We start from the raw sequence: 22,955 nt of genomic DNA, 5'->3' as shown, positions 1-22,955 counted from the left end.
GAGCAGTGTTGGGAGGGGGAGCAGTGTTGGGGAGCAGTGTTGGGGAGGGGGAGCAGTGTTGGGGAGGGGGAGCAGTGTTGGGGAGGGGCAGCAGAGTTGGGGAGGGGGAGAAGCGTTGGGGAGGGGGAGCAGCGTTGGGGAGGGGAAGCAGCGTTGGGGAGGGGGAGCAGTGTTGGGGAGGGGGAGCAGTGTTGGGGAGGGGGAGCAGTGTTGGGTAGGGGAGCAGTGTTGGGTAGGGGGAGCAGTGTTGGGGAGGGGGAGCAGTGTTGGGGAGGGGGAGCAGTGTTGGGGAGGGGGAGCAGTGTTGGGGAGGGGGAGCAGTGTTGGGGAGGGGGAGCAGTGTTGGGGAGCGGGAGCAGTGTTGGGGAGGAGGAGCAGTGTTGGGGAGGGGGGAGCAGTGTTGGGGAGCAGTGTTGGGGAGGGGGAGCAGTGTTGGGGAGGGGGAGCAGTGTTGGGGAGGGGGAGCAGTGTTGGGGAGGGGGAGCAGTGTTGGGGAGGGGGAGCAGTGTTGGGGAGGGGGAGCAGTGTTAGGGGAGGGGAGCAGTGTTGGGGAGGGGGAGCAGTGTTGGGGAGGGGGAGCAGTGTTGGGGAGGGGGAGCAGTGTTGGGGAGGGGAAGCAGTGTTGAGGGGGGAGCAGTGTTGCGGAGGGGGAGCAGTGTTGGGGAGGGGGAGCAGTGTTGGGGAGGGGGAGAAGCGTTGGGGAGGGGGGAAGCGTTGGGGAGGGGGAGCAGCGTTGGGGAGGGGGAGCAGCGTTGGGGAGGGGGAGCAGCGTTGGGGGAGGGGGAGCAGTGTTGGGGAGGGGGAGCAGCGTTGGGGAGGGGGAGCAGTGTTGGGTAGGTGGAGCAGTGTTGGGGACGGGGAGCAGTGTTGGGAGGGGGAGCAGTGTTGGGGAGCAGTGTTGGGGCGCAGGAGCAGTGTTGGGGAGGGGGAGCAGTGTTGGGGAGGGGAGCAGTGTTGGGGAGCAGTGTTGGGGCGCAGGAGCAGTGTTGGGGAGGGGGAGCAGTGTTGGGGAGGGGGAGCAGTGTTGGGGAGGGGGAGCAGTGTTGGGGAGGGGGAGCAGTGTTGGGGAGGGGGAGCAGTGTTGGGGGGGGGGAGCAGTGTTTGGGGAGGGGGAGCAGTGTTGGGGAGGGGGAGCAGTGTTGGGGAGGGGGAGCAGTGTTGGGGAGGGGGAGCAGTGTTGGGGAGGGGGAGCAGTGTTGGGGAGGGGGAGCAGTGTTGGGTAGGGGGAGCAGTGTTGGGGAGGGGGAGCAGTGTTGGGGAGGGGGAGCAGTGTTGGGGAGGGGGAGCAGTGTTGGGGAGGGGGAGCAGTGTTGGGGATGGGAGCAGTGTTGGGGAGGGGGAGCAGTGTTGGGGAGCAGTGTTGGGGAGGGGGAGCAGTGTTGGGGAGGGGGAGCAGTGTTGGGAGGGGTTGCAGTGTTGGGGAGGGGGAGCAGTGTTGGGGGGGGGGAGCAGTGTGGGGGAGGGGGAGCAGTGTTGGGGAGGGGGAGCAGTGTTGGGGAGGGGGAGCAGTGTTGTGGAGGGGGAGCAGTGTTGAGGAGGGGGAGCAGTGTTGGGGAGGGGGAGCAGTGTTGGGGAGGGGGAGCAGTGTTGGGGAGGGGGAGCAGTGTTGGGGAGGGGGAGCAGTGTTGGGAGGGGGAGCAGTGTTGGGGAGTGGGAGCAGTGTTGGCGAGGGGGAGCAGTGTTGGGGAGCAGTGTTGGGGAGGGGGAGCAGTGTTGGGGAGGGGGAGAGCAGTGTTGGGGAGTGGGAGCAGTGTTGGGGAGGGGGGAGCAGTGTTGGGGAGGGGGAGCAGTGTTGGGGTGGGGGAGCAGTGTTGGGGAGGGGGGAGCAGTGTTGGGAGGGGGAGAGCAGTGTTGGGGAGGGGGAGCAGTGTTGGGGAGGGGGAGCAGTGTTGGGAGCAGTGTTGGGGAGGGGAGCAGCAGTGTGGGGAGGGGGGAGCAGGTGGGGAGGGGCAGCACGAGTTGGGGAGGGGGAGAAGCTGTTGGGGAGGGGGAGCAGCGTTGGGGAGGGGAAGCAGCGTTGGGGAGGGGGAGCAGTGTTGGGGAGGGGGAGCAGTGTTGGGGAGGGGGAGCAGCGTTGGTAGGGGGGAGCAGTGTTGGGTAGGGGGAGCAGTGTTGGGGAGGGGGGAGCAGTGTTGGGGAGGGGAGCAGTGTTGGGGAGGGGGAGCAGAGCAGTGTTGGGGAGGGGGAGCAGTGTTGGGGAGGGGGAGCAGTGTTGGGGAGCGGGAGCAGGGTTGGGAGGAGGAGCAGTGTGGGGTAGGGGGGGCAGTGTGGGAGCAGTGTTGGGGAGGGGGAGCAGTGTTGGGGAGGGGAGCAGTGTTGGGGAGGGGGAGCAGTTGTTGGGGAGGGGGAGCAGTGTTGGGGAGGGGGAGCAGTGTTGGGGAGGGGGAGCAGTGTTAGGGAGGGGGAGCACTTGTTGGGGAGGGGGAGCAGTGTGGGGGCAGGGCCGGAGCAGTGTGGGGGCGGGGGGAAGCAGTTGTTGAGGAGGGGGAGCAGTGTTGCGGAGGGGGAGCAGTGTTGGGAGGGGGAGAGCAGGTTGGGGAGGGGAGAAAGAAAGCGTTGGGGAGGGGGAGAAGCGTTGGGGAGGGGGAGCAGCGTTGGGGAGGGGGAGCAGCGTTGGGGAGGGGAAGCAGCGTTGGGGAGGGGGAGCAGTGTTGGGGAGGGGGAGCAGCGTTGGGGAGGGGGAGCAGTGTTGGTAGGTGGAGCAGTGTTGGGGACGGGAGCAGTGTTGGGGAGGGGGAGCAGTGTTGGGGAGCGGGAGCAGTGTTGGGGATGGGGCGGGGCAGTGTTGGGGAGGGGGGGGCAGTGTTGGGGCGCAGGAGCAGTGTTGGGGAGGGGGAGCAGTGTTGGGGAGGGGAGCAGTGTTGGGGAGCAGTGTTGGGGCGCAGGAGCAGTGTTGGGGAGGGGGAGCAGTGTTGGGGAGGGGGAGCAGTGTGGGGAGGGAGAGCAGTGTTGGGGAGGGGGAGCAGTGTTGGGACGGGGAGCAGTGTTGGGAGGGGGAGCAGTGTTGGGGAGCAGTGTTGGGGCGCAGGAGCAGTGTTGGGGAGGGGGAGCAGTGTTGGGGGGGGGAGCAGTGTTGGGGAGGGGGAGCATGTTGGGGAGGGGGAGCAGTGTTGGGGAGGGAGAGCAGTGTTGGGAGGGGGAGCAGTGTTGGGGACGGGGAGCAGTGTTGGGGAGGGGGCGCAGTGTTGGGGAGCAGTGTTGGGGCGCAGGAGCAGTGTTGGGGAGGGGGAGCAGTGTTTGGGGGGGGGGGAGCAGTGTTGGGGAGGGGGAGCAGTGTTGGGGAGGGGGAGCAGTGTTGGGGAGGGATGAGCAGTGTTGGGGAGGGGGAGCAGTGTTAGGGGAGGGGGAGCAGTGTTGGGGAGGGGAGCAGTGTTGGGGAGGGGGAGCAGTGTTGGGGAGGGGGAGCAGTGTTGGGGAGGGGGAGCAGTGTTGGGGAGGGGGAGCAGTGTTGGGGAGGGGGAGCAGTGTTGGGGAGGGGGAGCAGTGTTGGGGAGGGGGAGCAGTGTTGGGGAGGGGGGAGCAGTGTTGGGGAGGGGGAGCAGTGTTGGGGAGCAGTGTTGGGGAGGGGGAGCAGTGTTGGGGAGGGGGAGCAGTGTTGGGGAGGGGGAGCAGTGTTGGGGAGGGGGAGCAGTGTTGGGGAGGGGGAGCAGTGTTGGGAAGGGGGAGCAGTGTTGGGAAGGGGGAGCAGTGTTGGGGAGGGGGAGCAGTGTTGGGGAGGGGGAGCAGTGTTGGGGAGGGGGAGCAGTGTTGGGGAGGGGGAGCAGTGTTGGGGAGGGGGAGCAGTGTTGGGGAGGGGGAGCAGTGTTGGGGAGCAGTGTTGGGGAGGGGGAGCAGTGTTGGGGAGGGGGAGCAGTGTTGGGGAGGGGGAGCAGTGTTGGGGAGGGGGAGCAGTGTTGGGGAGCAGTGTTGGGGAGGGGGAGCAGTGTTGGGGTGGGGGAGCAGTGTTGGGGAGGGGGAGCAGTGTTGGGGAGGGGGAGCAGTGTTGGGGAGGGGGAGCAGTGTTGGGGAGGGGGAGCAGTGTTGGGGAGGGGGAGCAGTGTTGGGGAGCAGTGTTGGGGAGGGGGAGCAGTGTTGCGGAGGGGGAGCAGTGTTGGGGAGGGGGAGCAGTGTTGGGGAGGGGGAGCAGTGTTGGGGAGGGGAGCAGTGTTGGGGAGGGGGAGCAGTGTTGGGGAGGGGAGCAGTGTTGGGGAGGGGGAGCAGTGTTGGGGAGGGGGAGCAGTGTTGGGGAGGGGGAGCAGTGTTGGGGAGCAGTGTTGGGGAGCAGGAGCAGTGTTGGGGAGGGGGAGCAGTGTTGGGGAGGGGGAGCAGTGTTGGGGAGCAGTGTTGGGGAGGGGGAGCAGTGTTGGGGAGGGGGAGCAGTGTTGGGAGGGGGAGCAGTGTTGGGGAGGGGGAGCAGTGTTGGGGAGCAGTGTTGGGGAGGGGGAGCAGTGTTGGGGAGGGGGAGCAGTGTTGGGGAGGGGGAGCAGTGTTGGGGAGGGGGAGCAGTGTTGGGGAGGGGGAGCAGTGTTGGGGAGGGGGAGCAGTGTTGGGGAGCAGTGTTGGGTAGGGGGAGCAGTGTTGCGGAGGGGGAGCAGTGTTGGGGAGGGGGAGCAGTGTTGGGGAGGGGGAGCAGTGTTGGGGAGGGGGAGCAGTGTTGGGGAGGGGGAGCAGTGTTGGGGAGGGCGAGCAGTGTTGGGGAGGGGGAGCAGTGTTGGGGAGGGGGAGCAGTGTTGGGGAGCAGTGTTGGGGAGCAGGAGCAGTGTTGGGGAGGGGGAGCAGTGTTGGGGAGGGGGAGCAGTGTTGGGGAGGGGGAGCAGTGTTGGGGAGGGGGATCAGTGTTGGGGAGGGGGGAGCAGGTTGGGGAGGGGGAGCAGTGTTGGGGAGGGGGAGCAGTGTTGGGGAGGGGGAGCAGTGTTGGGGAGGGGGAGCAGTGTTGGGGAGGGGGAGCAGTGTTGGGGAGCAGTGTTGGGGAGGGGGAGCAGTGTTGGGGAGGGGGAGCAGTGTTGGGGAGGGGGAGCAGTGTTGGGGAGGGGGAGCAGTGTTGGGGAGGGGGAGCAGTGTTAGGGGAGGGGGAGCAGTGTTGGGGTGGGAGCAGTGTTGGGGTGGGGGAGCAGTGTTGGGGAGGGGGAGCAGTGTTGGGGAGGGGAGCAGAGTTGCGGAGGGGGAGAAGCGTTGGGGAGGGGGAGCAGCGTTGGGGAGGGGGAGCAGCGTTGGGGAGGGGAAGCAGCGTGGGGAGGGGGAGCAGTGTTGGGGAGGGGGAGCAGTGTTTGGGGAGGGGGAGCAGTGTTGGGTAGGGGGAGCAGTGTTGGGTAGGTGGAGCAGTGTTGGGGAGTGGGAGCAGTGTTGGGGAGCAGTGTTGGGGAGCAGGAGCAGTGTTGGGGAGGGGGAGCAGTGTTGGGGGGGGGAGCAGTGTTGGGGAGGGGGAGCAGTGTTGGGGAGGGGGAGCAGTGTTGGGGAGGGGGAGCAGTGTTGGGGAGGGGGGAGCAGTGTTAGGGGAGGGGGAGCAGTGTTGGGGAGGGGGAGCAGTGTTGGGGAGGGGGAGCAGTGTTGGGGAGGGGGAGCAGTGTTGGGGAGGGGGAGCAGTGTTGGGGAGGGGGATCAGTGTTGGGGAGGGGGAGCAGTGTTGGGGAGGGAGTGCAGTGTTGGGGAGGGGGAGCAGTGTTGGGGAGGGGGAGCAGTGTTGGGGAGCAGTGTTGGGGAGGGGGAGCAGTGTTGGGGAGGGGGAGCAGTGTTGGGGAGGGGGAGCAGTGTTGGGGAGCAGTGTTGGGGAGGGGGAGCAGTGTTGGGGAGGGGGAGCAGTGTTGGGGAGGGGGAGCAGTGTTGGGGAGGGGAGCAGCAGTGTTGGGGAGGGGGAGCAGTGTTGGGGAGCAGTGTTGGGGAGGAGGAGCAGTGTTGGGGAGCAGTGTTGGGGAGGGGGAGCAGTGTTGGGGAGGGGGAGCAGTGTTGGGGAGGGGGAGCAGTGTTGGGGAGGGGGAGCAGTGTTGGGGAGGGGGGCAGTGTTGGGGAGGGGGAGCAGTGTTGGGGAGGGGGAGCAGTGTTGGGGAGGGGGAGCAGTGTTGGGGAGGGGGGGCAGTGTTGGGGAGGGGGAGCAGTGTTGGGGAGCAGTGTTGGGGAGGAGGAGCAGTGTTGGGGAGCAGTGTTGGGGAGGGGGAGCAGTGTTGGGGAGGGGGAGCAGTGTTGGGGAGGGGGAGCAGTGTTGGGGAGGGGGAGCAGTGTTGGGGAGGGGGCAGTGTTGGGGAGGGGGAGCAGTGTTGGGGAGGGGGAGCAGTGTTGGGGAGGGGGAGCAGTGTTGGGGAGGGGGAGCAGTGTTGGGGAGGGGGAGCAGTGTTGGGGAGGGGGAGCAGTGTTGGGGAGGGGGAGCAGTGTTCGGGAGAGGGAGCAGTGTTGGGGAGGGGGAGCAGTGTTGGGGAGGGGGAGCAGTGTTGGGGAGGGGGAGCAGTGTTGGGGAATGGGAGCAGTGTTGGAGAGGGGGAGCAGTGTTGGGGAGGGGGAGCAGGGTTGGGGAGGGGGAGCAGTGTTGGGGAGGGGGAGCAGTGTTGGGGAGGGGGAGCAGAGTTGGGGAGGGGGAGCAGCGTTGGGGAGGGGGAGCAGTGTTGGGGAGGGGGAGCAGTGTTGGGGTGTGGGAGCAGTGTTGGGGAGGGGAGGCAGTGTTGGGGAGGGGGAGCAGTGTTGGGGAGGGGGGCAGTGTTGGGGAGTGGGAGCAGTGTTGGGGAGGGGGAGCAGTGTTGGGGAGTGGGAGCAGTGTTGGGGAGGGGGAGCAGCGTTGGGGAGGGGGAGCAGAGTTGGGGAGGGGGAGCAGTGTTGGAGAGGGGGAGCAGCGTTGGGGAGGGGGAGCAGTGTTGGGGAGGGGGAGCAGTGTTGGGGTGTGGGAGCAGTGTTGGGGAGGGGAGGCAGTGTTGGGGAGGGGGAGCAGTGTTGGGGAGGGGGGCAGTGTTGGGGAGTGGGAGCAGTGTTGGGGAGGGGGAGCAGTGTTGAGGAGGGGGAGCAGTGTTGAGGAGGGGGAGCAGTGTTGGGGAGGGGGAGCAGTGTTGGGGAGGGGGAACAGTGTTGGGGAACAGTGTTGGGGAGGGGGAGCAGTGTTGGGGAGGGGGAGCAGCGTTGGGGAGGGGGAGCAGTGTTGGGGAGGGGGAGCAGTGTTGGGGAGGGGGAGCAGTGTTGGGGAGCAGTGTTGGGGATGGGGAGCAGTGTTGGGGAGGGGGAGTAGTGTTGGGGAGGGGGAGCAGTGTTGGGGAGGGGGAGCAGTGTTGGGGAGGGTGGAGCAGTGTTGGGGAGGGGGGGCAGTGTCGGGAGGGGGAGCAGTGATGGGGAGGGGGAGCAGTGTTGGGGAGGGGGAGCAGTGTTGAGGAGGGGGAGCAGTGTTGGGGAGGGGGAGCAGTGTTGGGGAGTGGGAGCAGTGTTGGGGAGGGGGAGCAGTGATGGGGAGGGGGAGCAGTGTTGGGGAGGGGGAGCAGTGTTGAGGAGGGGGAGCAGTGTTGGGGAGTGGGCTTGTCCAGTGCATTTATGGCCACATGAGGAGATGCAAAAGATTTGAGAGAACTGCAGATTCTAAAAGCTGTCTGTGCACAACCTTTAAATTTTAAATAACCTTTGAATGAAAAATAAAAGCAGAAAATGTAACAGAAACGCTGCAGGTTATTGTCCCATCTGTGGAGAGTGATTCAGAACGAACATATCCAGTCAATATGACTCCCCCAGTAGTGGTAATCAGTATTTTGTTTGTTCATTATTGTATTCGCTTTTATGTGTTTGAATGCTAAACGTTGGCTGGAAGTTTCTTCACCATGTTGGGAGTGGTTGAAACAGTGGTTAAGCCCACAGTATTGATCACACAGTCCTCAAATGACATTGCTGCCAAAATAACATCGGAATAAATTTGTGCTGCAAGATTTAAACCTTGTTCGCTGAAAGAATTTGTTTTTTAAGAGAATCGTCAGATGCAGAAACCTCTATTGCAGCTCCAGGAACTCTTCTGCGGCAAGCAGAAAGCAAACTGTATTAGCGTCGGAGGGTCTGCGTGTCTGTGTCGGTGTGTGTGTGTTTGCTGCCTTCATTCTGTCTCTCTCTCTCTCTCTTTGGCTGTGACTACAATTCAAATATCAAGGCCAGCTCTCAAAGCTGAGTAAATGGAGCAAGGGGCCGATCCTTAGGGCTGGTAGAGGGGGGGTTTGGATGGGGGTGTGGGGTGGGGGAGTGTGGTCCTCTTTCATGCCTGGAGATGCATTCAGCAGGTTTGGCCAGCTTTGTTGGCAGACAGGCCAGCACGACTGGCAATGAATGCCATACAACAGTGAGGTTCAAAGGGAAAACTTTGCAAAGAAGGATGAGGGCCCTTTCTCTTTTTTTTTTCTTCCACAGGAGTGCAATTGGAGTGTAAGTGCCTTTGTTGCTCCCCATATCCCTGTCTGGCGTGACAGTAATGTAGTATGTGAGTGGCAGAGGCCGTGTTGAAAGCACTGGCACCATACAGTACACTCGTCCCGGCACAATGGGCTATTTACACAGTAACGCAAAACCCATTCCAAAAGATGGGATTAATTGGAGGTTCATTAAAATAGAATACATCGCATAATTAACCTTTCCCGAGCCCTGCTCACGGGATATAGCCCTTTTCATCTCTTTTGCCAATGACCAAACAGCCATATTTAGCTTGGGGGGGGGGGAGAGAGAGAGAGGGGGGGGGGGGGGGGGGTTGGGGAGGTTGGGGGGGGGGTTACACTATTGACTACAACTGAGGAGATCTTCGTGCTGTAAACTACAGTGCCGACACTTTTCCTGCCAGGCTAGGGCCAACAAAGCTGAGTATCCAATGTTCAATTCCCGAATTCCCGTCTATTATTGCCTGAAGCCTCACAGAGAATGCTCCACACATCCCCTCATTTCCCCCATTTTAAAACATCCCATTTTTGACCCGAATAGATTGAGGACAGCTCTCCCATTCATTGGCTAGTTGCTAAGAAAGTGACCAAGCAACAAGGAGGAACCACGATTCACAAAAACGTCATGATTATTTGAACCAATCTTTTCCCCCTGATACATGTTCAAGTACACCATTCCTTCCAGGCCTCTGCTTTTTCAGAAACTACACCAGGCGTTCTACAGATATTGTTGCTGATCCTTCATGCCCCCATCAATAAACTTCCAATATTGCTTTATTACCACTGATGCTCTCAAGGTCAGTTCAGCTGATATGAAAAAACATCACAAATGAATAATCAATATCCCTCAAGTAAAACAGCTTGTTCGCGACACGTTGTGAAGGAACACCGGGGTGATTCCTTAGCTTATTTACAAACAACACGCGGTTTCCAAACTACTTTCGCCATTAGAAATTTCAGCGTCCAGGCGGCATGTGCCGCAGTGGTTAGCACTGGGACTGTGGCGCTGAGGACCCGGGTTCGAATCCCAGCCCTCGGTCATTGTCTGTGTGGAGTTTGTACATTCTCCTCATGCCTGCGTGGGTTTCATCCCCACAACCCAAAGATGTGCAGGTTAGGTGGAATGGCCATGCTAAACTGCCCCTTAATTTGGAAAAAAATAATAAATTTCAGCATCCTTTAGAGTGGAGATTGCCTATGTAAACTGGTCACATTGTAATTACACCTTCCTACCAGTGGGGGCACTGTAGCACCTCAGTTTTGCATTACCTGGTCCTACAGCAAAATCCCGATTTCCCGGCTTCTCAACCTGCTGCAAGTTGGTTGATTTAACGGCACTGAAAGTGATGCCAATGTGCAAGTAGGCATCAGCGGAGGGTAGGATCAAGAATTGACTGCAATGCCCCAACCCTACCAGGCCCACCGACAATCACTGACTGCCTGCACTGTTACAAATAAAAAGCTGCATCAAGAAGAGGGGGTACTCACAGGAGACTGCAAAGGATCGTTTGCAGAGAGCAGGCAGCCCTCAGTCCATTGCATGTCCCTGCATGCTTCTCATGCCTGAACTGCCCAGCATCGTGCGATGCATCAGGACAGCTGCATCGGATGTACTTTTACAGAGGACTCCTTGTTTGTACAGTAAGAAGTACCTGCTGATGTACACTTTACTCCCCTAACCACTTACTCTGGAAATACAAAGCCGCTCTGCTCCAGACCATATCGTTAAAAGGCGAGCAATCTATTTTTTTATTATTAAAAACTTTCCCCAGGGAAAAATGTAAACTCCACCAAACTCTCAAGGGTTGAAATTAATGATGGAGGGAATATTCAAGTTCCCAATATGTGGTGTGCATGCGAACAAAGAGGATTTCCTCAGTGAAAAGGTGCAGACCCAGCACTCCTGTACCCTGCACTGTATTAAAATTCCGAGCACACACCCAGTGTCTCGTTCTCACCTCCCCATAGACTCCCAGCCGCTTCGAGGTCTGAAACTAATCTCGAGGTGAGGTTTTTTTCTTTCCATAGCACATCCTTAAAGCGATACTGCTGCACTAGCTCCCCGCACCAACACAACAGCTTCAAACTGTTCCCATTTGTGTGATTTTCCTTTTATTTTTTGTCTAGCTGTCTATGTGGCCTTTCTCAAATGTAAATCTCCATTGAAGCTCACAGTCTGAAGATAATGACCCCCTCTGAGTGTTAGGCAGCAAGGAGAGAGAGAGAAAAAATCTATATTGTCTTTTTCTTCCTTCCACCCCCACCCACGCTCCTTTTTTCTTCTTCCAAGATCAGCGACCCGTTGAGGGCCACACGGCCCATCATCCACATGATAGCTCCTTGAGGGGCCCTGTTCAGCTCAGTTGGCCTGACAGCTGGTTTGTGATGCAGAGCGAGCGTTCAATTCCCGTTCCGGCTGAGGTTATTCATGAAGGTCCCGCCGTCTCAACCTTGCCCCTCGACGGAGGTGTAGTGACCCTCAGGTTAAATCACCATCAGTCAGCTCCCCCCCCCCAAAGGGTAAATGGTCATCTGAGACTATGGCGACTTTACTTACTGGCTCCCGAAAGGAGTTATTGAAGCCGAATGTCAGCAGGTTCTGAGACCGTGGAGTTTGATCCAGTCTGATAATCGCAAGGCCAAGGTGAGCCAGGATAACCAAGCCACGCCGACTGGGCACTCTCTCTTCCGGCAATGTCAAGGCACAGCAGTGGCGCAAATTCCACCCCGCTGACTAACTCAGCGCTCGACCTGGTGTCAAGCTCACTCCCCCTCCGAACGGCAGAGTTTATCAAGGAACCTTTAACCCAGTGCATTTTCCAAAACTAGCAGGGGTGAAATTGGAATGGGCAGCGACACAAAGTGGGCAGTACCTCACCAACTCTGTTAGAATCAACACAACCGAATGTTAAGCATATCCGACAAAACTGGCACAAAATGTGATTCCACCGATTCTGCGACCCCGGTCGATACCCAACTTCCTAATGACTCCATTTTCCTCACTGATTTTTCCCACTCTGTTCTGATTGAGTTGAATGAAGGTACTTAATAAGCACTTTTTAAAGGAAGATCTTAATTAATTAGCAGCAACCTTTTTCAGCATAGGGCTCCTTACCCGGCATACAGATGCATGTGAATTCGCCAATTCGGTCCAGGCAGGTAGCGTCATTCTGACACGGCATGGATAAGCACTCATTGATGTCAGTCTCACAGCGGGGGCCTGTGTATCCATTTCCACACTGGCACTGAAAAGAGCCCTCGGTATTCACACATTTTCCAAAGTGCTCACAAGGATTGGCACCTTCAAACAACAAACAAAGAGATAAAACGGGCGAAGTTCACAGTCCTCGTCACACTTTTAAACCGTGCGGTGCCGAAGCAGCAAGGTTTCCAGGCGAGTGCTGTAGAAACTCACAGACAAGTCAACCCAACCACAAGACAGGTCTCTAAAGGGCAACACGGTGGCGCAGTGGGTTAGCCCTGCTGCCTCACGGCGCCGAGGTCCCAGGTTTGATCCCGGCTGTGGGTCACTGTCCGTGTGGAGTTTGCACATTCTCCCCGTGTTTGCGTGGGTTTACCCCCACAACCCAAAGATGTGCAGGCTAGGTGGATTGGCCACGCTAAATTGCCCCTTAATTGGAAAAAATTAATTGGGTACTCTAAATTTATAAAAAAAAAGACAGGTCTCTAAATTAGGGGAGGGGACATGGTCAAAGTGGTAGTTGGTGAGAGATAGCAAGAGGGAAATAAAGGAGAGAAAGGCTTTTATTTACAAATCACTTTTCACGACAACTGGACCTTTGAATAGAATTTGAGTTATGAGGAAAGGCCGGATAGTCCATGGTTGTTTTCTTTGCAATGGGGATTTAATTAAGTGTGTAAAACGGTGAGGGGTCTGGACAGAGTGAATAGGAAAATCCTTTCCCTCTTGGTTGAGGTCTCCATAACCAGGTGGTATAGAGTTAAGAGAAGAGACAGGAGGTTCAGAGTAGAAATGAAGGGAAACATTTTCACCCAGAGGAAGGATGTTCTTGCTATTGAGGGAGTGCAGCGAAGGTTTACCAGACTGATTCCTGGGATTCCTGGTGCCTTCAGAGCAATTTATTTTATTTTTTTCAATATAATTTTAGAGTGCCCAATTCATTTTTTTTTCCAATTAAGGGGCAATTTAGCGTGGCCAATCCATCTACCCTGCACATCGTGCTGCCCTTTCATAACATTTTACAACTAATTAGATATATACGTGAAGCACCATAACCTACAAGGTTAACAGATCTAAAACCAAAAAGTGGGATTAGGTGGAATACCTACTTGTCAACGAGCTCAGACATGATGGGCCAAATGGTTTCCTTTTATAGTGAAAGGTCCTATGATTCTATGAGATAATCAATGTTGTAATGTAGGACGTGCTGTGGCCAATTTGCACACACCGTGATCCCAGCGTTCCGGCTACCCACCACCCTCTGGGAGTTTGAGCTGTGAGAAGAATGTAGAGATCTGGGCCGGGATTCTCTCCTACCCGGCGGGGCGGGGGGTCCCGGCGTGTTGGAGTGGCGTGAACCACTCTGGCGTCAGGCCGCCCCAAAGGTGCGGAGACGGGGCCAAGCCCTAACAGTGAGGGGCTAGGCCCGCGCCGGAGTTGTTGGCGCTCCGCCGGCTGGCGTGGAAGGCCTTTGGCGCCACGCCAGCCGGAGCCGAAGGGACTTCGCCGGCCGGTGGAAGTCCGCGCATGAGCCGGGTAGGGGGTCACTTCCGCCACCGCCATGGTGAAGACCATGGCGAAGGCGGAAGGGAAAGAGTGGTTACGAGAGGGGAATGTGCAAGGAGACCAAGTTCATACACCAGTCGCTGAAGGTAAGCACGCAGGTGCAGCAGGTGGTAAAGAAGGCTAATGGTATGTTGGTCTTCATTGCGAGAGGATTCGAGTACAGAAGCAGGGATGTGTTGCTGCAATTATACAGGGCCTTAGTGGGGCCACACCTAGAGCATTGTGCGCAGTTTTGGTCTCCCTCTCTGAGGAAGGATGTTCTTGCTCTCAAGGGAGCGCAGCGAAGGTTTACCAGACTGATTCCTGGGATGGCAGGACTGACGTACGAGGAGAGATTGACTCGGTGAAGAATATATTTGCTGGAGTTCAGAAGAATGAGGGGGGGTCCTCATAGAAACCTATAAAATTCTAACGGGACTGCAAGAAGGATGTTCCCGATGGTGGGGGTGTGCAGAGCCACTGGTCACAGTCTGAGGATACGGGGTGGACAATTTAGAACTGTGATGAGGAGAAATTTCTTCACCCAAAGAGTGGTCGGCCTGTGGAATTAGTTACCACAGAAGGTAGTTGAAGAAGCAGTTAGATATAGCACTCGGAGTGAAGGGGATCAAAGGATATGGGGGGAAGGTGGAATCAGGCTATTGAGTTGGATGATCAGCCATGATCATAATGAATGGCGGGGCGAGGTGGGCTTGAAGGGCCGCCTCCTCGTCCTACTTTCTATGTTTCTATGTGTCTCAGTAGTCAGACCCTCTGTTTCTTCAATATTGACTGAGTGATAAATATTGATCGGGAGACCTGGCATAAGTCCCTTGTTCATCTTCAAAGTAGTGACATCAGATCTTTTGTGTCTACCCAAGAGGGCAGACGGTGCCTAGGTTTAAACATCTCCTCTGAAAGATGTACTGAAATTCACATATCCAGTGTCTTGTTCTCACCTCATCACTGCAGTTTTTGGTCTGACAGTGCGGCACTCCCTCAGTACTGACCCTCTGACAGTGCGGCACTCCCTCAGTACTGACCCTCTGACAGTGCAGCACTCCCTCAGTACTGACTCTCTGACAGTGCAGCACTCCCTCAGTACTGACTCTCTGACAGTGCAGCACTCCCTCAGTACTGACCCTCTGACAGTGTGGCACACCCTCAGTACTGACCCTCTGACAGTGCAGCACTCCCTCAGTACTGCCCCTCTGACAGTGCAGCACTCCCTCAGTACTGCCCCTCTGACAGTGCAGCACTCCCTCAGTACTGACCCTCTGACAGTGCAGCACTCCCTCAGTACTGCCCCTCTGACAGTGCAGCACTCCCTCAGTACTGACCCTCTGACAGTGCGGCACTCCCTCAGTACTGACCCTCTGACAGTGCAGCACTCCCTCAGTACTGACCCTCTGACAGTGCAGCACTCCCTCAGTACTGACCCTCTGACAGTGCAGCACTCCCTCAGTACTGACCCTCTGACAGTGCGGTGCTCCCTCAGTACTGACACTCTGACAGTGCGGCACTCCCTCAGTACTGACCCTCTGACAGTGCGGCACTCCCTCAGTACTGACCCTCTGACAGTGCAGCACTCCCTCAGTACTGACCCTCTGACAGTGCGGCACTCCCTCAGTACTGACCCTTTGGCAGTGCAGCACTCCCTCAGTACTGACCCTCTGACAGTGCAGCACTCCCTCAGTACTGACCCTCTGACAGTGCGGCACTCCCTCAGTACTGACCCTCTGACAGTGCAGCACTCCCTCAGTACTGACCCTCTGACAGTGCGGCACTCCCTCAGTACTGACACTCTGACAGTGCGGCACTCCCTCAGTACTGACACTCTGACAGTGCGGCACTCCCTCAGTACTGACCCTCTGACAGTGCAGCACTCCCTCAGCACTGACCCTCTGACAGTGCAGCACTCCCTCAGTACTGACACTCTGACAGTGCGGCACTCCCTCAGTACTGACCCTCTGACAGTGCGGCACTCCCTCAGTACTGACCCTCTGACAGTGCAGCACTCCCTCAGTACTGACCCTCTGACAGTGCAGCACTCCCTCAGCACTGACCCTCTGACAGTGCAGCACTCCCTCAGTACTGACACTCTGACAGTGCGGCACTCCCTCAGTACTGACCCTCTGACAGTGCGGCACTCCCTCGGTACTGACCCTCTGACAGTGCGGCACTCCCTCAGTACTGACCCTCTGACAGTGCGGCACTCCCTCAGTACTGACACTCTGACAGTGCGGCACTCCCTCAGTACTGACCCTCTGACAGTGCAGCACTCCCTCAGCACTGACCCTCTGACAGTGCAGCACTCCCTCAGTACTGACACTCTGACAGTGCGGCACTCCCTCAGTACTGACCCTCTGACAGTGCGGCACTCCCTCAGTACTGACCCTCTGACAGTGCGGCACTCCCTCAGTACTGACCCTCTGACAGTGCAGCGCTCCCTCAGTACTGACCCTCTGACAGTGCAGCACTCCCTCAGTACTGACCCTCTGACAGTGCGGCACTCCCTCAGTACTGACCCTCTGACAGTGCAGCACTCCCTCAGTACTGACCCTCTGACAGTGCGGCACTCCCTCAGTACTGACCCTCTGACTGAGCGGCACTCCCTCAGTACTGACCCTCTGACAGTGCAGCACTCCCTCAGTACTGATCCTCTGACTGTGCAGCACTCCCTCAGTACTGACCCTCTGACAGTGTGGCACTCCCTCGGTACTGACCCTCTGACAGTGCAGCACTCCCTCAGTACTGACCCCCTGACAGTGCGGCACTCCCTCGGTACTGACCCTCTGACAGTGCAGCACTCCCTCAGTACTGACCCCCTGACAGTGCAGCACTCCCTCAGTACTGACCCTCTGGCAGTGCAGCACTCCCTCAGTACTGACCCTCTGACAGTGCAGCACTCCCTCAGTACTGACCCTCTGACAGTGCGGCACTCCCTCAGTACAGACCCTCTGACAGTGTGGCACCCCCTCAGTACTGACCCTCTGACAGTGTGGCACCCCCTCAGTACTGACCCTCTGACAGTGCAGCACTCCCTCAGTACTGACCCTCTGACAGTGCAGCACTCCCTCAGTACTGACCTCTGACAGTGCAGCACTCCCTCAGTACTAACCCTCTGACAGTGCAGCACTCCCTCTGTACTGACCCTCTGACAGTGCAGCACTCCCTCAGTACTGACCCTCTGACAGTGCAGCACTCCCTCAGTACTGACCCTCGGACAGTGTGGCGCTCCCTCAGTACTGACCCCCTGACAGTGCAGCACTCCCTCAGTACTGACCCTCTGACAGTGCGGCACTCCCTCAGTACTGACCCTCTGACAGTGCAGCATTCCCTCAGTACTGACCCTCTGACAGTGCAGCACTCCCTCAGTACTGACCCTCGGACAGTGCGGCGCTCCCTCAGTACTGACCCCCTGACAGTGCAGCACTCCCTCAGTACTGACCCTCTGACAGTGCGGCACTCCCTCAGTACTGACCCTCTGACAGTGCGGCACTCCCTCAGTACTGACCCTCTGACAGTGCAGCATTCCCTCAGTACTGACCCTCTGACAGTGCAGCACTCTCTCAGTACTGACCCTCTGACAGTGCGGCACTCCCTCAGCACTGACCCCCTGACAGTGCAGCACTCCCTCAGTACTGACCCTCTGACAGTGCGGCACTCCCTCAGTACTGACCCTCTGACAGTGCAGCACTCCCTCAGTACTACACTAACAGTGTGGCCTTAACTTTTCTGCTCAAATCTTGGTCTGGATGGGCTTAAAGGGTTTCATAGGGCATATATATATGTATATATATAAACAGGATCAGAGAATCCATGGCTAGGCCATTCAGTCCCCCAAGCTTGTGCCGCCACCCAATCAGATTATGGCTCCATTTACCTACCTCGGTTATTAACTATGAATACATTTGAGTAACAGATATCTATCAGTAATGAGCTTTTCAATTGACCTTCAGCCTTCAATTTTGGGGAGAGCTAGAGATTTCCACGACCATTTGTGTGACGGAATGCTCCCTGTGTGGCCTAGCTCTAAGTTAAGTTTATGCAACCTTGTTCTGAAGTCCCCAACCAGTGGACACTGAGTGGAGAGAAACTATAAATTTCAATCCTGTTACACACTTGAATTAATTACCTTAACCTGTGATACTCAAGCAAGTACAAGCCTAGCCTGCACAAACATTCGATTTAACCCTTTTAGCACCAGCACAGTCCAAAGTGGCAGCTAATGGTGCCGCAGAGTAGAGCACGAGGAGGAGGAATTGGGAGTGGCTCAGCTGGTGTTACTCCCACCTCTGGGCTGAAACGTCACCGGTTCAAGACCCACACCAGCTCCTGTGGAGGATTTTAATGGTTGACCTGTTGGGGATGTGAGTGTAGGTCAGCGAGGGGGGGATGGGATGTTGTGTGGGCCATCGCGACCTGAAGTTTGTGCAAGTGAATTGCAGAAGATGAGTAATGAGGTTAATATTTTGTGGAACGAAATGGGAGGGTATTTGACAAGAGTTCCCTTCAATTTTAACCTGCCGTAATATTGGGCTAAAATTAAGTGGGAGCATCAGCTGACCCATCCTACATCACATGCTATGTTAAATAAAGCCAGTTGGTGAAGGATAAGACTGGAGCCAACATTTCCTCAGCCTAACATTTATTTACAGAGTGAAACATTACAGGCATGCATCTCCTAACCCAACCTCAGTGAGTGCCTCTTTATATCTCAAATGAAACCCCAATTAATGCCCCCCACCTCCCTCCCCCCACCCCTGCATATAATTAAACATTATCGATAAACAACACATACCTATTGAGCATTCATCAACGTCTTGATTGCAGGCTGGTCCTGTGAATCCTGAGGGGCATGTGCAGATGGCTTGCCCGGTTACTGGGTTGGTATCACAGATAGCCCCCTCATGACACGGATTGCTGACACAGGCATCATCAAGGTGACAGAGCAGGCCTGCAAGTCAATAACCGGACGGTCAAGAATGCCAGACAGGACCCAGTGGCATTGTGAGCAGTTACCAGCTGCTACATACAATCAGGACAGTCAGGTGAGAGGCATCAAAAGCAATGCTAAAACCAAAGAAGTTACTGCCGAATATTACTGCAGACATTCAACAACAGGGCCGAATGGCCTCCTTCTACACTGTAAATTCTATGAACAGCTTGAGTTACAGATCTAACAATGGGCAGCATGGTAGCATAGTGATTAGCACAGCTGCTTCACAGCTCCAGGGTCCCAGGTTCGATTCCTGGCTTGGGTCACTGTCTGTGCGGAATCTGCACATTCTCCCCGTTTCTGTGTGGGTCTCCTCCGGGTGCTCCGGCTTCCTCCCACAGTCCAAAGATGTGCGGGTTTGGTGGATTGGCCAAGCTAAATTACCCTTAGTGTCCAAAAAGGTTAAGTGGGGTTACTGGGATAGGGTGGAGGTGCGGGCTTGGGTGGGGTGCTCTTTCCAAGGGCTGGTGCAGACTCGATGGGCCGAATGGCCTCCTTTCACACTGTAAATTCTATGATCTCTGTTTTTCCCTCCTCTCCCATATGTATAGGACTCAAACTGGGTGATGGGTCCAATCTTAAGGTGTGAGGCACTGAGGAAAAATAGGCTATCTAACCACAGGGGCATCTTTAGCACCTCGATGGTCAACCGGCAGATGCATGGCAATCCTATTGCCTCCCCAAGTCCCCTCCGAGGTGCACATCATCCCGACTTGGGATACATACCATCATTCCTTCATCGCTGCTGTGTCAAAATCCTGACCAACACCATGGAGGCCCCTACGACTCAATTCCAGAGGTTCAGGATGGCAGCTGGCGCCAATCTATTCAAGAGGCCACTTGGGGTGCCAGCCTGACTAGCGATGCCCGTATCCCAGGAATGGCTAAAAGTAGCAGGTATGCATTTGGAATTCTCATGGCCAAATGTAAGTCTCGATGATTACCTGTCTTTCCGATGCGGCATTCGCAGAAGAACGATGCCACCCGGTCATGGCATGTGGCTCCATTGAAGCACACGGCAATTGCACAGTCGTCAATGTTCTCGCTGCAGTCGTCACCGGTCCAGCCGTTCACACACACGCAGGTGTGACCGCCCGGAGTGTTGAAGCAGGTTCCTCCATTATGGCAAGCGTTAGGTTGCAGGTGACACTCGTCTACATCCTCTGTGCAGAACTGACCTGGAAAGGACATGATTCACTAAGGGTTAGAGGTCGCAGAGGCAACGGGCATTCCTGCATTTTCTCAGTCAACCAGTCAGGTTCTTCCAAGTAAAAGAAAAAGTTGGGAGTTGCAGAAAGCATGACATAATCATCTTTGCTTCCGGGATCTGTCCCAATCCAGTCCAGTGATAGCTGAGAACCCTTGAGTCAACATCTAAGTCATTGGGTGGAATAGCATAACATTTAGGGCACAGAAATGTGGAGAAAAGCTCGATTGGGAGGTTTTAGATAAGATGGCTGCCATTTGTCATGTGTTTCAAGGAACTGGTCACCCTCAGGCGTTGGGGGAGGGGACGGGTAGGGTGGAAGGGGGAAGAGTGTTGGGGAATGTTTTAACTTTTGGGGTGTTTATTTGTTTTGTTGATATAAAAAATGTTTAATAAAAATATTTTCATAAAAAAAGAAATATGGAGAAAATGGTGAACGGGCAGGAAAGCAGAGTTGAGGCTGAGATCGGATCAGCCATAATCGTATCGATTGGCGGAGCAGGCTCGGGGGGGGGGGGGGGGGGGTGTTGACTTGCCTACTCCTTTTCCTAGTTCTTATGTTCTTAAATAATAAGGAGGCACGTGGCGCAGTGGTTAGCATTGCTGTCTACGGCGCTAAGGTCCCGGTTTCGACTCCCGGCCCTGGGTCACTGTCCGTGTGGAGTTTTCACATTCTCCCCGTGTCTGCGTGGGTTTCACCCCCACAACCCAAAAGATGTGCAGGATAGGTGGATTGGCCATGCTAAATTGCCCCTTAATTGGAAAAAAAAAATTATTGGGTCCTCTAAAATTTTTTTTTTTTTAAATGTTCTTAAATAATTCATTTCACCCAATGGTCCATCCCAATGTTTAAGTTCCACATAAGCCTCCCCCTAGCCCATTTCATCTGGCTATCATATAATTCTATTATTTTCTCTCTCATGTGTTTATCTAGCTTCCTCCCAAATGCATCCCTGGTATTCCCCTCAATTACTGCTGAGGCAGCGAGTTCCACATTCTTACCACTCTCTGGCTGGAGATTTCCCCTTTAATTTACTATTGGATTTATTTGTGACCGTCTTATACCAATAGCCCACTCGTTTTGGTCTCCTTGCAAATGAAAACATCTCTCCTACGTCAATCCTATTGAAACCTTTCATAATCTTAATGACCTCTACCAGCTCATCCCTTCAGTCTTCCTGATTTACTTCATTCCTCGTGGGGATGAACACTGCCTGCAAATTGGCAATCTCAATTAGACCCGGTCACAAGGTTAAAATACTGCAAAACGCTCAGTCGGCCAGGCAACACCTGCAGACAGAGAGACAGTTAATGATAACCCTTCAACCAGAACTGGATGAAGAAGAATTAATGAATGGTCAACGACTTTAAAATGTTTTTATTTCTGATTTCCTGTGTGCACAGTAATTGTTTTTTTTTTGCGCTTTGTAAAAATGTCTGGAGAATAGAATTGCCCATTGGTCTGATGGGGGGGGGGGGGGGGGGGGGTGTTAAGGAATACTGTTGGACACAGATTAGGAAAGATTCATTCCAAGTCAGACTGCGTGACGGCGGATGGTGGAATTATTTCACAGGCGATGGGGTATGTTTTCTTCTAGCTGTAGAATAATGATCATTTACCTGACGAAGCAAAGTTTGCTTCAGAATGCTAGTTTAATAAAGTTATTTATTTCTTCCTTTAGCTTCCTTAGGTAGCGATGGAGAGGTCTGGGACATTGGCTGTAAGGAATGATTCTGGAGGTAGGAGAATGCTTGACTGGTCTGTGGGATAGCTCTCCCAATTTTGGCACAAGTCCTTAGATGTGAGTGAAGTGGATCTTGCAGTGTGTGACTTTATCCTATTTTACCCACTTGGTAAGTGTCCAGTTTTATTCTAAGTCGGCTTTTTTGCAGAGGGAACAGTTTCTAGATAATATAAACTCCCGAGAGAATGCTTTCATTTCCAAATCTCTGCACCCGAGTGGTGAATACAGGAGAAAAAGGTAGGTTGCTAGATTTTTTGCATTCGCACAATGGGGGCATCACTACTCTGTTGGGAGGTACCATTCTCCCGAGTGCCCTGGCCAACACGTATCTCTCAGCCAACAGCTAAAAAAGACTATCTGGCCATTTATCTCATTAATCTTTGTGGCATCTTACTGTGTGCACATTGGCTACTCCATTTGCTACATTGCTACAGTGTCTACACCTCAAACATAATCGACTTTTGATGAAGGATCCATGCTCAAAACCTCTCCTCTCTACTCTCCACAGCTGCTGAGTGACCTGGTGAGTATTCCCAGTATTTTATGCTATTGCTGTAAAGGACTGGTTCTGGGACCACATGGTGGCACAGTGGTTAGCACTGCTGCCTCACAGCTCCAGGGTCCCGGGTTCAATTCCAGCCTTGGGTGACTGTCTGTATGGAGTTTGCACCTTTACCCCGTGTCTGCGTGGGTTTCCTCCGGGTGCTCCGGTTTCCTCCCACAGTCCAAAGATGTGCAACTTAGGTGGATAGGCCGTGATAAATTGCCCCTTAGTGTCCAAAAGGTTAGTGGGGTTACTGGGTTACGGGGATAGGGTGGAGGCATGGGTTTAAGTAGGGTGCTCTTTCCAAGGGCCGGTGCAGACTTGATGGGTCGAATGGCCTCCCTCTGCACTGTAAATTCTATTATTCTGTGATCTAATTGACTACGAAGAGCTTTAGAACATCCAGAGGAGGTGAATGTTTTTAAATGAAGGTTCCTCCTTTCCACAACACTAGAGTTACTTTCGTCTTAACAGAGTTCTCGTCTTCAGCCCCTGCAGCAGTTAAAGTTAATGTTGTGAGGTAAAAGCGGCTGTTCATGGCGAAGTACCTGTCCACTCAGGTGTACACTGGCAGTTGTAGGTGTTTACACCATCGACACAGGTACCTCCGTTCAGGCACTTGTGTTCAGGGCAATCGTCAATGTTAATTTCACAGTTCTGTCCCTTAAAACCTGGTGAGAAGAAAAATAAAACAAGGAATAAGCTTCCCAAATCCGAATTGCAACTGTGAGATTATGTAAATGTTCACTTATTGAATTTATACATCCTAAAATCTACAGGAAGCAAATACAGACGACAGGTGACTGGACAGAGACATCGTATAGGCCTTCACTCATATTATAACGGTTATATTATGTAGCACAGTTCAGGTTATTTGTCTTTGATAGTCCATGCCCACACTTGTGCGCCATTGGAATCTCCTCCAATTCACATCTAAATCAAGCCACATATCCTTACCGACCTCTCCAAACAGGCGCAGGAATGTGGCGACTGGGGGCTTTTCACAGTAACTTCATTGAAGCCTACTTGTGACAATAAGCTATTATTATTATTATGTTCCCTTCTCCCTCATCCATTTATCTAACCTCCCCTCAAATTCGCTTGACCCACTCTCCAAGTTCCATATTCTTGACCCACTCTGGTCAAACAATTTACCCTCTGTACCTCTTAGAATCCTAAAAACAGCAATCACATCTTTCCAACCTTCCCAGTGGGAACATCCCCAATGTACATAATCTCACCTCACCAGCCAATCTTTCTATTAATCAATCTGGGACTGAACGATCGTACCCTGTAATTCTTTCCCAGTTACGACTTGGTCACTGTATAAATCATCCAAACACTCAATCACCATCT

The 22,955-nt window shown here is 55.0% G+C and overlaps 1 protein-coding gene across 2 annotated transcripts in view; it reads right to left on the bottom strand.

Moving 5' to 3' along the window:
* Positions 1-22,955, bottom strand: part of notch3 (notch receptor 3) — a 188,262-nt gene that overhangs the window by 71,286 nt on the left and 94,021 nt on the right. For both annotated transcript variants that reach the window (XM_038785014.1, XM_038785015.1), the window contains 4 exons: positions 22,148-22,270; positions 19,048-19,281; positions 17,906-18,061; positions 11,470-11,655 (listed from right to left, as the gene is read on the bottom strand). In XM_038785014.1, the coding sequence (XP_038640942.1) occupies positions 11,470-11,655; positions 17,906-18,061; positions 19,048-19,281; positions 22,148-22,270 (699 nt within the window). The remainder of the gene's footprint in view (positions 1-11,469; positions 11,656-17,905; positions 18,062-19,047; positions 19,282-22,147; positions 22,271-22,955) is intronic.

This window comes from Scyliorhinus canicula, chromosome 25 (genome assembly GCF_902713615.1).
Source record: "Scyliorhinus canicula chromosome 25, sScyCan1.1, whole genome shotgun sequence".
In the NCBI taxonomy this organism is placed as follows: Eukaryota; Metazoa; Chordata; class Chondrichthyes; order Carcharhiniformes; family Scyliorhinidae; genus Scyliorhinus; species Scyliorhinus canicula.
Note: the sequence above shows the minus strand (reverse complement) of the source record. Positions and strands in the feature narration are given on the sequence as shown.